The following is a 13,218-nucleotide window of genomic DNA, read 5'->3' as shown; positions in this document are numbered from 1 at the left end:
GAAGGGGGTGCCCCGGGTACTGCGTGCTGGTCTCTCCCCCTTGTAGCGGCTCTCTACCCTGAAGAGAGCTCTGATGAAGCGCTCCTTCATCTTTTGGCACCTAACATTAATGTAATTATTGGTTTATATTTTTTAATTGTTAGAGCTGGTTGTTCTTAACTCATTATATTTGTTCTATATAATTGGTTAATTATAGGTATTTTAGTTATGTACATTCAGTATTATTCTGTGGTGGTACGTTCGTATTTAATGCAAAATTATTATAAGTATTTTCAGTAAACTTCCTGGATTTGTTAATGGGTTCAATCAAAAGTTACAATTTATTATTAATGTATCAACATGATCTGTTCTGCTTGGGGAGAGCCCAGCCGAATCACATGATGCCTGTAAATGTCCAGAGTCATCAGACACAACACTCCCTCAGGCTGGACTATGGATCCCCTATTTAAAAGAAGACTATTTTAAACAACACACTGCAGAACGTGCAGCACAGCAGTCTGCAGGTAATGGAGCTAGCCATGGTGCTGATCCGTCAGCCTTTATTTAAGCCACTCACAGTGATCTCATAGACAGGTCAGAAACAGGTCGATGTTAGGCATCTAACATAGGTAGGCTGCACACATCTAGGATGGAGACCCGTACCTTTCATCTGGAGGGGCTCTCCCTAGCTTCTATCCGTGGTGCCTCCCATCTGGAGTCCTGCAGGGTGAGGAGGTGTTCTGGTGCCTCCCCTCTGGAGTCCTGGGGTTGTAGAGGTGATCTGGCGCCTCCCCTCTGGAGTCCTGGGGTTGTGGAGGTGTTCTGGTGGTGACCCGCCATGGATGCTGCCCGGTCACCTCTTTCAGCAGAATGTTCCAAATGTGAGCAATCAAGTCCCACTTTAGACAAAAGTCTGGTTTTGAGTGATAATCGAAGTCAACTCTATGAGCAACTGCAGAGACACATGGCCAGTTGTTTGTGGAATATATATGCAGTGTGACTGTGTCCCTTCAGTGTCAAAACAGGCTCCAGTAGAATAGTCCAAAGCATTGCTCCCTATGTATTTTCCTAACCACTTTTCCGAGAGGTCTCTCCTTCTGCTAATTAGAGGATGTCCCAGTGTACCCTTTGCTAAAGGAGACAAGACAGGAAGCATTGAAGCACCTCTAGTTGGCATTAAGAGCCTTCTACCAGCTCCTATCATGGCTTAGTAACTCAGTCAGGAACTGTTTGAAGCAAGGTTGTGCACTTTGGCCTTGTTAAATAGAAAATGCAAACCTTCCCTGCCCCTCACCCAGAGACATGCTTTAACAAGTGGATCCGACTAGATAAATACTAATAATGAAACAAAAAGAGTTGCAATCCAAGATCGGTTTACTTTTTAACAAATTCAATACAGACAATTATTGCAAGAATTAATGCAAGATCATAAAATAGAGATTACAGTGGTCCGCCTGCAATAGGGGTTAATTACTATTAGGGAACACCCAGAGCCTTTATTTAATCGAGCTCTGGGAACACCCAACCACAACCTTGTTGGTGATCGAAAGGTAACGCAAAGTAAGTACACATTATTAGGAAGAACAACAAAGGGGTCGACAACAACATTTAAACAGAATCAACTTTCGTAGTCAGACAAGGAAGTGATTGACGCGAATAATAATACACATCAGAATATAATATAGTTTAAACGCGCATAACATAACGTATCGTACGGGCGATTTCACTAGAACCGTGGCGGACCATGTTACCCGGAACCTTTTGTCGTTTACTGTCAGTCGTTGTCGGACATATTTTGAAGGTACACCGAATAGAACATGCAGCAGAGGTAAGCGATATTATCGCTAAAACATGTCGTTTTTCATGGATATTAATAATCTATCCTTAATTCTGCTATTAACTGCACACTACACATGTTGGTTTCAATATGAGGACTACAAAATGCCTCTTCACTATAACTTAGTAGGGATGTCATGTTCGTCAACCAGAAACCTGGTTAAGGTTGACTTACCTGACATCCTCTCTATAGTAAATATTTATTATTGGTAATGGTTTCGTGGCATATTGTCTTATTCGGGCACTAGAATCTAGATGGACGACATGCAGTCAATGAGAGAAGAGGAGATCCCTGCGTCTCTGGGTCGTTGCGACCTCACCCTCACCTCCTCCTCCTCGGACCCCAGAGAGCTGATTTCTACCCTCCAGACCCTCACCTCCTCCTCGGACACCAGAGAGCTGATTGCCACCCTCCAGACCCTCAACTCCTCCTCGGACACCAGAGAGCTAATCTCTACCCTCCAGACCCTCAACGACCTCACGGCCGATGTGCCGTGCGGCGCCGCCAGCGCGGAATTTAAGAGCTCCTACTACACCCGCACTCTCCAAGTCCTGATCAGCAGGATAAACGTCGACTGGGTGCAGAAGCTGACGGTCGCCCAGCGCAGGGACCTGTGGGATGGCTTGTTCTTCCATGGTCCCCCCGAACAGGCTCTGCTGGTCCTGATGGACGGTTTGGGGACGCTGAGGTGGGTCTTGGTGATCGGCGGTGGTTTTAATATTAGTTCTGTGTTTGTGCTTTTTAATAATAATACTTTATTATTTATTTAAATCGATTATATTTTTACATAGTGCTTTCCAAGATATTGAAATGTAATTGAAAGAGCAAATAAAAACAAGACTAAATTATGAAGAAAATGCCAATAAAACAGATGAATCAAAATGTACCCATCAGCCCTAGCGCCGGGAGGGACCACCTGGTCGACATCTTGGAGGAGTTCCTTAGGAGCGGGGGTCTGGACCGGTTACTTTGGTCCTACTGTCAGGGCCAGGGTCCGCGCGACTCCCCCCAGCTTAGAGAGGCCCTGCTGGGGCGTCTGGCGGGGCTGCCCGACCTCACGGCCAACCGGCTCCACCCCCACAACCGGGAGCTGTTCCTCCCGGAGAGATACTGCGCCCTGCTGGCCAACGCCCTGCTCCACGCCCTCGAGAACACCTGCCAAGCGCTGAGAAGTGTGTGTGTGTGTGTGTGTGTGTGTGTGTGTGTGTGTGTGTGTGTGTGTGTGTGTGTGTGTGTGTGTGTGTGTGTGTGTGTGTGTGTGTGTGTGTGTGTGTGTGTGTGTGTGTGTGTGTGTGTTTAAAACCTGTATCTTGTTCCACCAGACGGCTGTGACTGCTCCCTGGTGTTTGTGGCCCAGGTGCTGGGTAAAGTGTGTATCCATGGAAACAGTGGTGAGTAGTCCACTACAGAGAGTGTATGGTGGTCGGAGGCCCTTGTGTTTAAGTGGGGATCTCTGGTGTTGAGGTGAGCTTCCTGTGTGTGGGTCCTCTCTGCCCCCAGCGCTGGTGTTCGGGCTGCTGGCGCCACGCCTTTCCCTCTGCACGCGCTCAGATGTTGTGTGGCAGCGTGTGAGCTGGAAGCTGATGGAGAATGTTCCGGAACGCTGGCTCGAGCCCGTGGTCACTGGGATGGTGCTGGCCATTGGCAGGTAGGGAGTCAAACTTGCAACCTGTGGCTATAGAATAAACAATGTAACACACAATACAAGACTATATACAAAACATTCCACAATTCAATGCAGAAGATAATACACAATAATACACAAAAGTACAATGCACAATACACCAACCATTTCATAGACAGGCCTATACTGGTCACTGATGGGCAGAATATCTTTACACAGGTATGTTGCCGCTGTTGCTAGATGTACTGGGGAGAAGAAGACATTGTGACTTTTTGTGAACTCTGCAAATCCTGCTGACCAATCACAGCAGACTGGGCTACTCAGGAGGGGGGCTTTCAGCGACATGACACAAAACAGAAAGTTTTCCAAAGATGTTGAAATAGTTTTTGCAGAAATGAACAGTGTGAGAGTAATAAGGGGTATTTCTAACATACAGACATGTTACCTCATTCTAGCAGTACCACCAAATGCAATTATTAACCCTAAAACAGCATGACATGGGATCTTTATCTCCTCCTACTCCATCCTACCAAAGCTCAGCTTACCACTCGATTTCCTGTGAGAGTGAACCTAAGTGTGGGCCGTGTGCTCCTCTGCCTCCCAGACCTGCAGCTCTGTCCAGGGTTCTGGGGAACCTGGTGCTGAAGAACAAGAAGGCCCAGTTCCTCCTGACTCACAAGATGCTGCTGCTGCAGTATCACCACCCGGTGAGACGCCATTACAGAACCCCGTCTCTCTCCCTCTGTCTGTCGCTCTCTCTCTCTGTGTATGTCTCTCAAACCTGGTGCCTTTTAGGTCATGCATAAAAACAGAAGGTTTTCTTTGACTGGACTGATGGGTGGTGTTAGACTGATGGGTGGTGTTTGATTGGACTGATGGGTGGTGTTAGACTGATGGGTGGTGTTAGACTGATGGGTGGTGTTTGATTGGACTGATGGGTGGTGTTAGACTGATGGGTGGTGTTTGATTGGACTGATGGGTGGTGTTAGACTGATGGGTGGTGTTAGACTGATGGGTGGTGTTTGATTGGACTGATGGGTGGTGTTAGACTGATGGGTGGTGTTTGATTGGACTGATGGGTGGTGTTAGACTGATGGGTGGTGTTTGATTGGACTGATGGGTGGTGTTAGACTGATGGGTGGTGTTTGATTGGACTGATGGGTGGTGTTAGACTGATGGGTGGTGTTTGATTGGACTGATGGGTGGTGTTAGACTGATGGATGGTGTTTGATTGGACTGATGGGTGGTGTTAGACTGATGGGTGGTGTTGGACTAGACTGATGGGTGGTGTTAGACTGATGGGTGGTGTTGGACTAGACTGATGGGTGGTGTTGGACTAGACTGATGGGTGGTGTTGGACTAGACTGATGGGTGGTGTTGGACTACACTGATGGGTGGTGTTGGACTACACTAATGGGTGGTGCTGTACTGACGGGTGGTGCTGTACTGATGGTGGTGGTTCCCTACAGACGGCCGTATTGAGGACCATCCTGGGTTACCTGGCAGCCGACAGAGAGAGAAGACCTCTGCTCATACAAGTGAGAAACTTTGAACTGTTGAATTTCGACTGCACAAAGACACGCCCCCCTCCCAGAGGGGAGCCCCACAGGGCAGGTGTGTGTTTGTGAGTCCACTGCGGATCTCAAGCGTCCCCAGACCTGTCTATCCATGGAAGCGTTGAGGTGTTGGTGTTTGTTATGTACAGGATGTATTTACATTCAGGCAGTAACGTATGTGTGTATATAGTATGAGTAGTATGAAATATGGCATGTCTTTGTAAAATGTGTGTGTAGGTATTAAGGAGTGTGTGTGAGACGTGGTCCAGCCCCAGCTCAGTGAGAAACACTCCAGTAGAACAGCAGCTCTACGTCAGCAGAGTCCTGCTGCTGTCCGCCTCGCTGCTGAAGGGAGAGGAGATAACACTGCTACGCTCTGGTACACACTCACTCACTCACTCACCCCCTCACTCACTCACTCACTCACTCACTCACTCACTCACTCACTCACTCACTCACTCACTCACTCACCCCCTCACTGACTCACTCCCTCACTCCCTCACTCCCTCACTCACTCACTCACTCACTCACTCACTCACTCACTCACTCACTCACTCACTCACTGACTGACTGACTGACTGACTGACTGACTGACTCACTCACTCACTCACTCACTCACTCACTCACTCACTCATCCCCTCACTCAATGACTGACTCACTGACTGAATCACTCACTCACCCCCTCACTCACTCACTCACTCACTCACTCACTCACTCACTCACTCACTGACTGACTGACTCACTCATCCCCTCACTCACTGACTGAATCACTCACTCACTCACTCACTCACTCACTCACTGACTGACTGACTGACTGACTGACTGACTGACTCACTCACTCATCCCCTCACTCACTCACTCACTCACTCACTCACTCACTCACTCACTCACTCAAAGCTTCTGATTGAACTGCTCTCCTTCCCTCTGTCTCTGTCTCTCAGAGCTGCTGCAGTGCATGCTGGGAGGCATGCAGTCTCACCTGGACAGTGGTGTGGTGCGGCTGCGGAGGCTGGGCATGGTGGTGGGCGAGTGTCTCAGCTCCTGTATGGACCTTAATGGCACCAAGCTGGCCTTTGAGGTGACCGCTAACTGCTAGCTCGGTGCTTATCAAGCTAGGGTTATGATGATGTGTATGCGGGCAAGATCAGTGTGATGAAGACCATGGTGATTTAGGTGTTACTAGATGGAGGATGATGAAGGCTACTTGTTAGTTTTTCGATTATGTAGAAGGTTTTGTGTAAGTTAGCAGGGTTCGAGGGGGATGTCCTGTGTTGGTGGAAGATGATGATGATGATGATGATGATGATGATGATAATGATGATGATGATGATGGTGGTGTTGTGTTAGTTTGAGCGAGATGAGGAGACGGAGGAGCTCCGGTCGCTGATGACTCCCCAGGAGGACGAGGATTCGGATCCCGACCCTGAGGACGGGTCAGCAATCATTCCTTCACATATCTAGAATGCCAGTAATTCAATCTGATCGGATTCTCGTTTTGATATTATGATTTGACTTTCCCCCAAAATGTAGATTAAAACCCTGTCCAGATGTGACTCCAGTCCCCAGGGAGTCCCCAATGCTCCCTGAGCTGGAGGAGACACCAGCAGAGCCAGACTCTGACCTGGACAGGTAACTTCAGCTGCTCACCTCATGCTCACCTGTACGGGTAACTATTGGCCTCGCCAAGCCAGCCTCCATCGTGCGAGCTCACTTCCAGTTTTGCCGTGAGATGGTGACACGGCAGTGTGGCACGGGCAGCTAGGCTCGGAAAAACACTCAATCGGCCAATCAGCAAGCCCCACAAGATATACTGTGATATACCTGTAGATGACGATACCGGGCAGACTGTTTTGGTAGTGTGTACAATGGCTACTGTCAAAGATTCGAGCATCGATACTACTATAGAAACTGATTGATCTGATCTAGAGTGGATGATTTTAAGGAAACATGAACATAAAAATATCTTGTACAGGTAGCTCTAGTATACATACTTAACTGACAGTCACCAGGAAGTGTTCTCCTGATAGACAATGAGATTTCTTGTCTGTGTCCAGTGACGATGACCTCACTCCCTACGACATGTCCTGCGACCAGGAGCTGAGCAAAGCCACACCCCCTCGCTACCTGAGCGACTGCATGGACGGTATCGGGATTTTAACACATCTTATAATATATTTTCAGTACTTCCGATATGTAGCCGATTAGGGATGGGAATTGATAAGAATTTCACGATTCCGATTCCGATTCTGCTTATCGATCCGATTCCTTATCGATTCTCCTATCGATTCTCATTGGGTGAGTAAATAAGTACAAATGTGTTTGTTTGTATTAAATCTCTTTAATATCTGATCAGAAGTGCGTCTAGTATTGGGAAATTGTACATTTTCAAATCAATTGGTCTAGACAAAAAAATATATGTTTGGCTTTTTAAGCCAAAATGCCATCATTATGTGCCATAAAACTAAAAACACAGACTGAAAACAGTCAAGTAAGAGCTTGTGCCTTTTGCAATGCTAACAGTGCTCATTTGCATTCAACTTGTAACAAAATTCAACTGACATAAACAAAATGAAGTATGGGATCTTGTCGCCCCGTTGCGTTTGGGGTGAACGCACAATGCGCTTCTTCCTCGGCGGCGCCATGTTTGCTGCGTTCTGAAGCAAAACAAAACAGCGTGTGTGTGACGTCATGCTGCGACCGGAACCGATAAGCGGAATCGTTAAGCAGGCTTGCTGATGATTCCAAGGAATCGGTTTACTCGGCACCGGTTCTGAACAAGAACCGGTTCTCGATTCCCATCCCTATAGCCGATCCATATTTTACCTCCAGGTGTGACGTTGCTTGTCCAGTGGATGGCCAGCCAATCCATTGGACTTGTATAGGTACTGTACCAACTTACCAGTTGGTATGACGTCATGGACTGTACCTGGACTGTACCAACTTACCAGTTGGTACAGTCCAGTGTTGATACGGTCTACTTTGGGTAGATCAGTCTACCGACTAATGGGTAATAGTGGCTAGGACCCCTAGGCCTGCTGTACCAGCCAGGTAGTAGTGGCTCCTGCTGTCTGTTCATGGTGGTGAAGCAATGCTGTCTTGCTCCCCCCCAGCCCTGCAGACCTCCTCCGACGCGGGGCACGTGGAGCTCAGTCTGAGGGCCGCCGAAGGTCTGGTGAGGAAGAACGTCTCCACCACCAGAGAGGTCAGAACCCAGTAGCACCAGTAGAAGTCCCTGGGCCTACGACGGGGCGAAATATCAGCCGCACACACACACACACACACACACACACACACACACACACACACACACACACACACACACACACACACACACACACACACACACACACACACACACACACACTCTATTACTTAATCTCCAACACCCCTGTGTGTGTGTGTGTGTGTGTGTGTGTGTGTGTGTGTGTGTGTGTGTGTGTGTGTGTGTCCAGGTCAGCGTCCAGATGGCCCGGGTCCTGCTCCACCTGGAGGACCGGTTCAGCACGCCCGGGTTCCTCTCCCTCAGACACACCACCATGGTGGCCCTCGCTGTGACCGACCCCGCCCCTGTAAGGGCTCACCTACACTGTCTCACGCTAACCAGCCACCAGCTAACCCATGACACCATCTAACACTATGGAACCCCTGGAACTGCTGCTGCGCCCTATCAGCGACCCTCAGCTCACGGTTAACATGGGCTCCACATGTACATTGTACAGCGAAAACCATCCCTGCATGTATGCTATAATGGTGTCCTCAGGAGTGAAAGGGGTGAGTGGACAGCAGCGTTCACCATCCAGGAGTGAAGCTCTGTGAAACACAACTACCGCCCAGCGACTGGATCCCGTTGTGCTAACCCCTACCAGCCACTCGACTACCCCTCAGGCCTCTCTAGATACTCTGCTGTGTTTTGGTCAATCGGTTTGATTAAACTAACCGGTCTTGTTGGGTATCTCCTGGACAGGTGGCGAAGTATCTGACCTCCGAGTTCTACTCTCTCAACTACAGCCTCCGCCAGCGCCTGGACATGCTGGAGGTACGACCAAATCCCTCTCTCTGCTGCTAGAGCCCTCAGAGGCTGGTGGGCAAACGGTTCATCCAGGCCCTAAACTGGAGTTGGGTAGTCAACACGAGGCCACGTCCACCTGAAGAAATAGACCAGCCTGATAATCATTAGAAATGTAATCTTGAATATCTGGTTGGTCCCGTTTGACTAGTATATTCTACTGATTACTAAACATAAGGATCTGGGTTCAAACCCCAACTTCTGAAGTCTACTTGCAGGCATCCTAGAGCTAGTTGCCTTGGCCCTTACATGCTCCTTAATGACGTCTGATATCACAAGGGGTGGGAATTGGCAAAAATGTGATGATTTGATATTATTGCGATATTTGGGCCACGACTCAATATTATTGCAATTCTTGACATATAGCGACACAGCAGGTATTGCGATTAGATTCTGCAATATATTGTGATTCATGTCCCCATATCATTCAAAGGCATTACAAAAAATGAGGAAAATAAGACTGCTCAACTCACTTCAAATGTCACATTTTATTCTGTGAACATCATCTTCCACACATTAACTGAAGTGCAAAAACTTAGGAGGGTAGTGCAAACACTTTGTCCTTGAAGAAATTCAGGACACAGGACCTTAGTAGTTATTCTGTGAATAGGACAGTGAGCTCCAAGCACATAAATGCAAATCCATTATTTAATTTTTTTATTGAATACGGCAATACAAATTTTTTCCCCCACCACTAGAAATCACTTGAAGTTGCTTTGGCCGTCCGGAATAAGCTTTGTTCAGCTAGATGGCTAAATAGTAAATGACAAATTTTATATAATATAATCTTTATGTACATTATCAGGTGCTGGCCATGTCTGCCCAGGAGCTCTCTCAACCAATCAGAGCAGGGGAGGCTCCGAACGAGAGGGCGGCGCTGGTGGCGGAAGTCACGTCATATCCTGGAGACGACCCGGTCCACTGGAGACAGGTGGTGGAGAGACGGATCCAGGGCAAGACCCGACGCATCAGCAAGGTTATCCACTCCTCTATCGGCTTCTAGACCTGACCAGAACAGACTAGACCTACACAGATGTGTTCCTAGGGCGACCACTTCTGTATTACAAACAAGCTGGGGGGGGGGGGGGGGGGGGGGGGCTGAAAAGAATCAATGCACAGTAGTATCGACTACTACTAATACCATTATTATCCAACCGGTATTTATGAGTATAGTACTAGAATAGATTTCAAAGTGGCTACAGTTACATATGTATGTATATATATATGTATATATGTGTATATAATATATATGTATTATATAAAGATATTTATTTAGAAGGGGTGTGTGGTGTGTTGCTTAGTGTCCAATGGGGTATGTTCTGGAGGAATCAGGTGTGTGTCTGGCTCAGTGTTGCCAGATTGTGCCAGATTCCCCGCCAAATCGGGCAGAATCTGGCCCAATCTGGCAACACTGGTCTTGCTTTCATAGGTCGTGTGTGTTGGTGAGTTGTGCTCCCCCTGACTCTCTCTCTCTCTCTCTCTAACAGGGGGTCACACGCCCTCCGGCTAAGGGGACAGCTAACCGCTACGCCCCTGTGGCCGGACACTTCTTCTTCCCCCTGCTGCAGAACCACGACAGGTAGGAGCTCTCCAGGGGGTCACAAAGCTGCCTGGACACACACCTGCACACTGCAGTCCCCCCTGAACGTCACCTTCATCTCCCATAGGCCCCAGGTGACCTTCGACCTTTTGGGCAGCGACCACCTGGTTCTTGGACGGCTCATCCACACCCTGGGACTCCTGGTGCACCTGGCGGTCAACGCTCCGGTGAGCAGCCAAATTAAAAAATTATAAATAAGTTATTAGCATGGCTGCCCACTGGGGGGCGCTGAACTAACACAGAACACAGAGGGCTGAAACGAACATTTTCTAACATAAACAGTTTAGATATTCAAACGATAAAATGTTCTGGTTTTTTGTGCTCTTTGATCATGTCTTATCGGTTGTTCATATATAAATTAAACATTTATTACACAAACATTATATATCCTGCCATGTAAAATATAAAAAATATATATATATTCATCTATTTACAGCAAGAAAACAGTGCTTGTATTCAGTTGTGCTCTTGTCTATTCTGTTGTGATTGGCTCCTGTAGGTGGCCCCCCAGATGGGCCGAGCACTCCTGGACTTTGTTTGGGCACTGCGTTACCACGCCGACCAGTAAGTAGGTGTAGACGTGATGGGGGGTGTCCAGGGTTCTCCACCCCTCTCTAACCGACCTTTGACCTGATCCCTCTGTGATAGGATGGTGAGGCGTGGTGTCCTCTTCGCTGTCTGCTCCGTCTTTCTGAGCATGCCCAGTGAGAGCCTCCTGACGGAGCTCAGCGAGACGCTGTTTGAGACCCGCGCCTGGCTAGCAGGTAAACATTAGCTTATACCGCCGTGTTTGTATCAGAGCCTGGCTGGTAGGTAAATGCTATGTTAGATGTTTATTGTATTTTATTCTTCTCTGCTCTGCTCTATTATCCAACCCTTCCTGCTCTCCTGCCCAACCTGTTTCCTCCACCTGTTTTTAACATACTCTGTCTCATTTTGGGTCAAACTCATGCATAGTCAACACTGCTGCCAAGATAACAGGGCTCCAAACGCACAGGTCATCAAACATCCACTCACGCTAGCCAGTAAAAGCAAGGCTGTTCATTATGCAGGTATAGGCTAAGTTAGCTTTTTAACGGCTATGTGTGCCGTGTGTGATGCTCTAGCACTTAAGGCATGTAGGCTAGTAGGTAGCTGCTAAGTCACCTCAGACAGCAGCTGCTAGACATCAGAAAGTGACCTCCCCACTTTGCACGCACATGGACCCACACACACTCACACACGCGCGCCCAGCTGTGAAGACTTCTGGGAAATGAGGAGTGTTCCAGGACGTCCTGTGCAGACAGCAGCGACAGGATTAGCTCATCTTCCGTTAGATTCATATTTATTTTTTGCTTTGAACACTCCAGGGATCACATCCTCTGTTTTAAATTGAAGGAAAAAAGAGGATTCAGTCAGGAAATTACCAGAATAACTATTTTAATATTAAGTCATAGCACATACTTCTCTCCAGAGTTAGTGAATTCAGATACATGTTATTAAGGAGCAGGTAGGGGTTTGGCATCTGGCTCTAGGTAGGATGCTAACTTATAACTTTAAAAACAATAGTTATTATTAGTTGATATTATAGTATACTTAATACTTTTTAAATCATCCTAATCAATCATTGTTTTGAGTGATTTTGGAACTATTTTACGTAAATGCATGTCCTGTTGAGTCTCTGCTAGCCTGACCGGGGGAACTATGTCTAAATAGTCCTGTCTCTCTCTAGACGTGGCTGAAGCCGATACCGATGCCGACTGCAGGAGTCTGGCCGTTCAGAGCCTGGTTCTCCTGGAGAAGAGTCTGAAGAGACAGCTGGAGGCTCCATGAAGCTCACGGCTTGGTCTGGAGGATCTCTGACCCCCACCAGCCCTCCAGGAGGGATTGGTTCGCTGAAATGATTTGAAGTACGGACGGTTGTAGGGTGGAGAGAACTGTGATCCTATTTTAGGAAGAGCTCTGCCCCATGGATATATCTTTATTTTTTGTACAATAAAAAACATTTCATAATACTGAGCTTTTTGCTTTGATACACAACCCGTGGCTGTTGAGAATGGACACCTGGTGGATGTGTGTTGCTTCCGTGCCCACGGGCGGTTGTCGTGCCAGCGTGCGGTTGCCATGACAGTGAGTTGTATGTTGTGACCCTCCCTGACTCTATGGCTATAAGATTATTCTGTCATGACCAAATTGCCATAGAAAAGGCACTCTCAAGAATGTACGATTGCTCGACCGCCGAACACACGAGAAAAGACCCTGCCTTGGGTTAAGCGTCGGATAACACAAACCCTTGCATCCTAAGAGGACCACCTCTTGTTCGGGCTGAAATTATTAAGACTGAATCACAGGATACTCTTATTGTGCTAGAGCAAAGGATGTCCTCTTTGACCACTTCCTGTGAAGAAACATCTCCCTCCCTGCACTGCATCGTGTTTATGAAGGATGTCCTGGGCAGCACTCACCCAGACACAAGAAGTACAGTCCAACAAAAAACTATCCAGCATTAACACTTAGCATATGTAAGGAGAAGGATTAGGGCCAAATGTGATACATTTTTGAGTTCTGAGTTCAAAG

General features: G+C 47.6%; 1 protein-coding gene across 1 annotated transcript; it reads left to right on the top strand.

Annotated features, from left to right (window-relative positions):
- The first annotated feature begins 1,698 nt into the window (after nt 1-1,698).
- Nucleotides 1,699-12,656, top strand: telo2 (TEL2, telomere maintenance 2, homolog (S. cerevisiae)). Its single transcript, XM_030340550.1, has 21 exons — nt 1,699-1,807; nt 2,064-2,504; nt 2,711-2,988; nt 3,139-3,207; nt 3,317-3,464; nt 4,045-4,147; nt 4,910-4,978; nt 5,234-5,375; nt 5,938-6,074; nt 6,344-6,429; nt 6,527-6,625; nt 7,051-7,139; nt 8,107-8,198; nt 8,449-8,565; nt 8,961-9,032; nt 9,868-10,038; nt 10,550-10,641; nt 10,730-10,829; nt 11,162-11,226; nt 11,311-11,426; nt 12,374-12,656. Exons 2-21 carry the CDS (start codon nt 2,071-2,073, stop codon nt 12,472-12,474), a joined length of 2,580 nt encoding a protein of 859 aa, XP_030196410.1. The 5' UTR covers nt 1,699-1,807; nt 2,064-2,070; the 3' UTR covers nt 12,475-12,656.
- The last annotated feature ends 562 nt before the right edge of the window (nt 12,657-13,218 follow it).

This window comes from Gadus morhua, chromosome 18, assembly GCF_902167405.1.
Source record: "Gadus morhua chromosome 18, gadMor3.0, whole genome shotgun sequence".
In the NCBI taxonomy this organism is placed as follows: domain Eukaryota; kingdom Metazoa; phylum Chordata; class Actinopteri; order Gadiformes; family Gadidae; genus Gadus; species Gadus morhua.
Note: the sequence above shows the minus strand (reverse complement) of the source record. Positions and strands in the feature narration are given on the sequence as shown.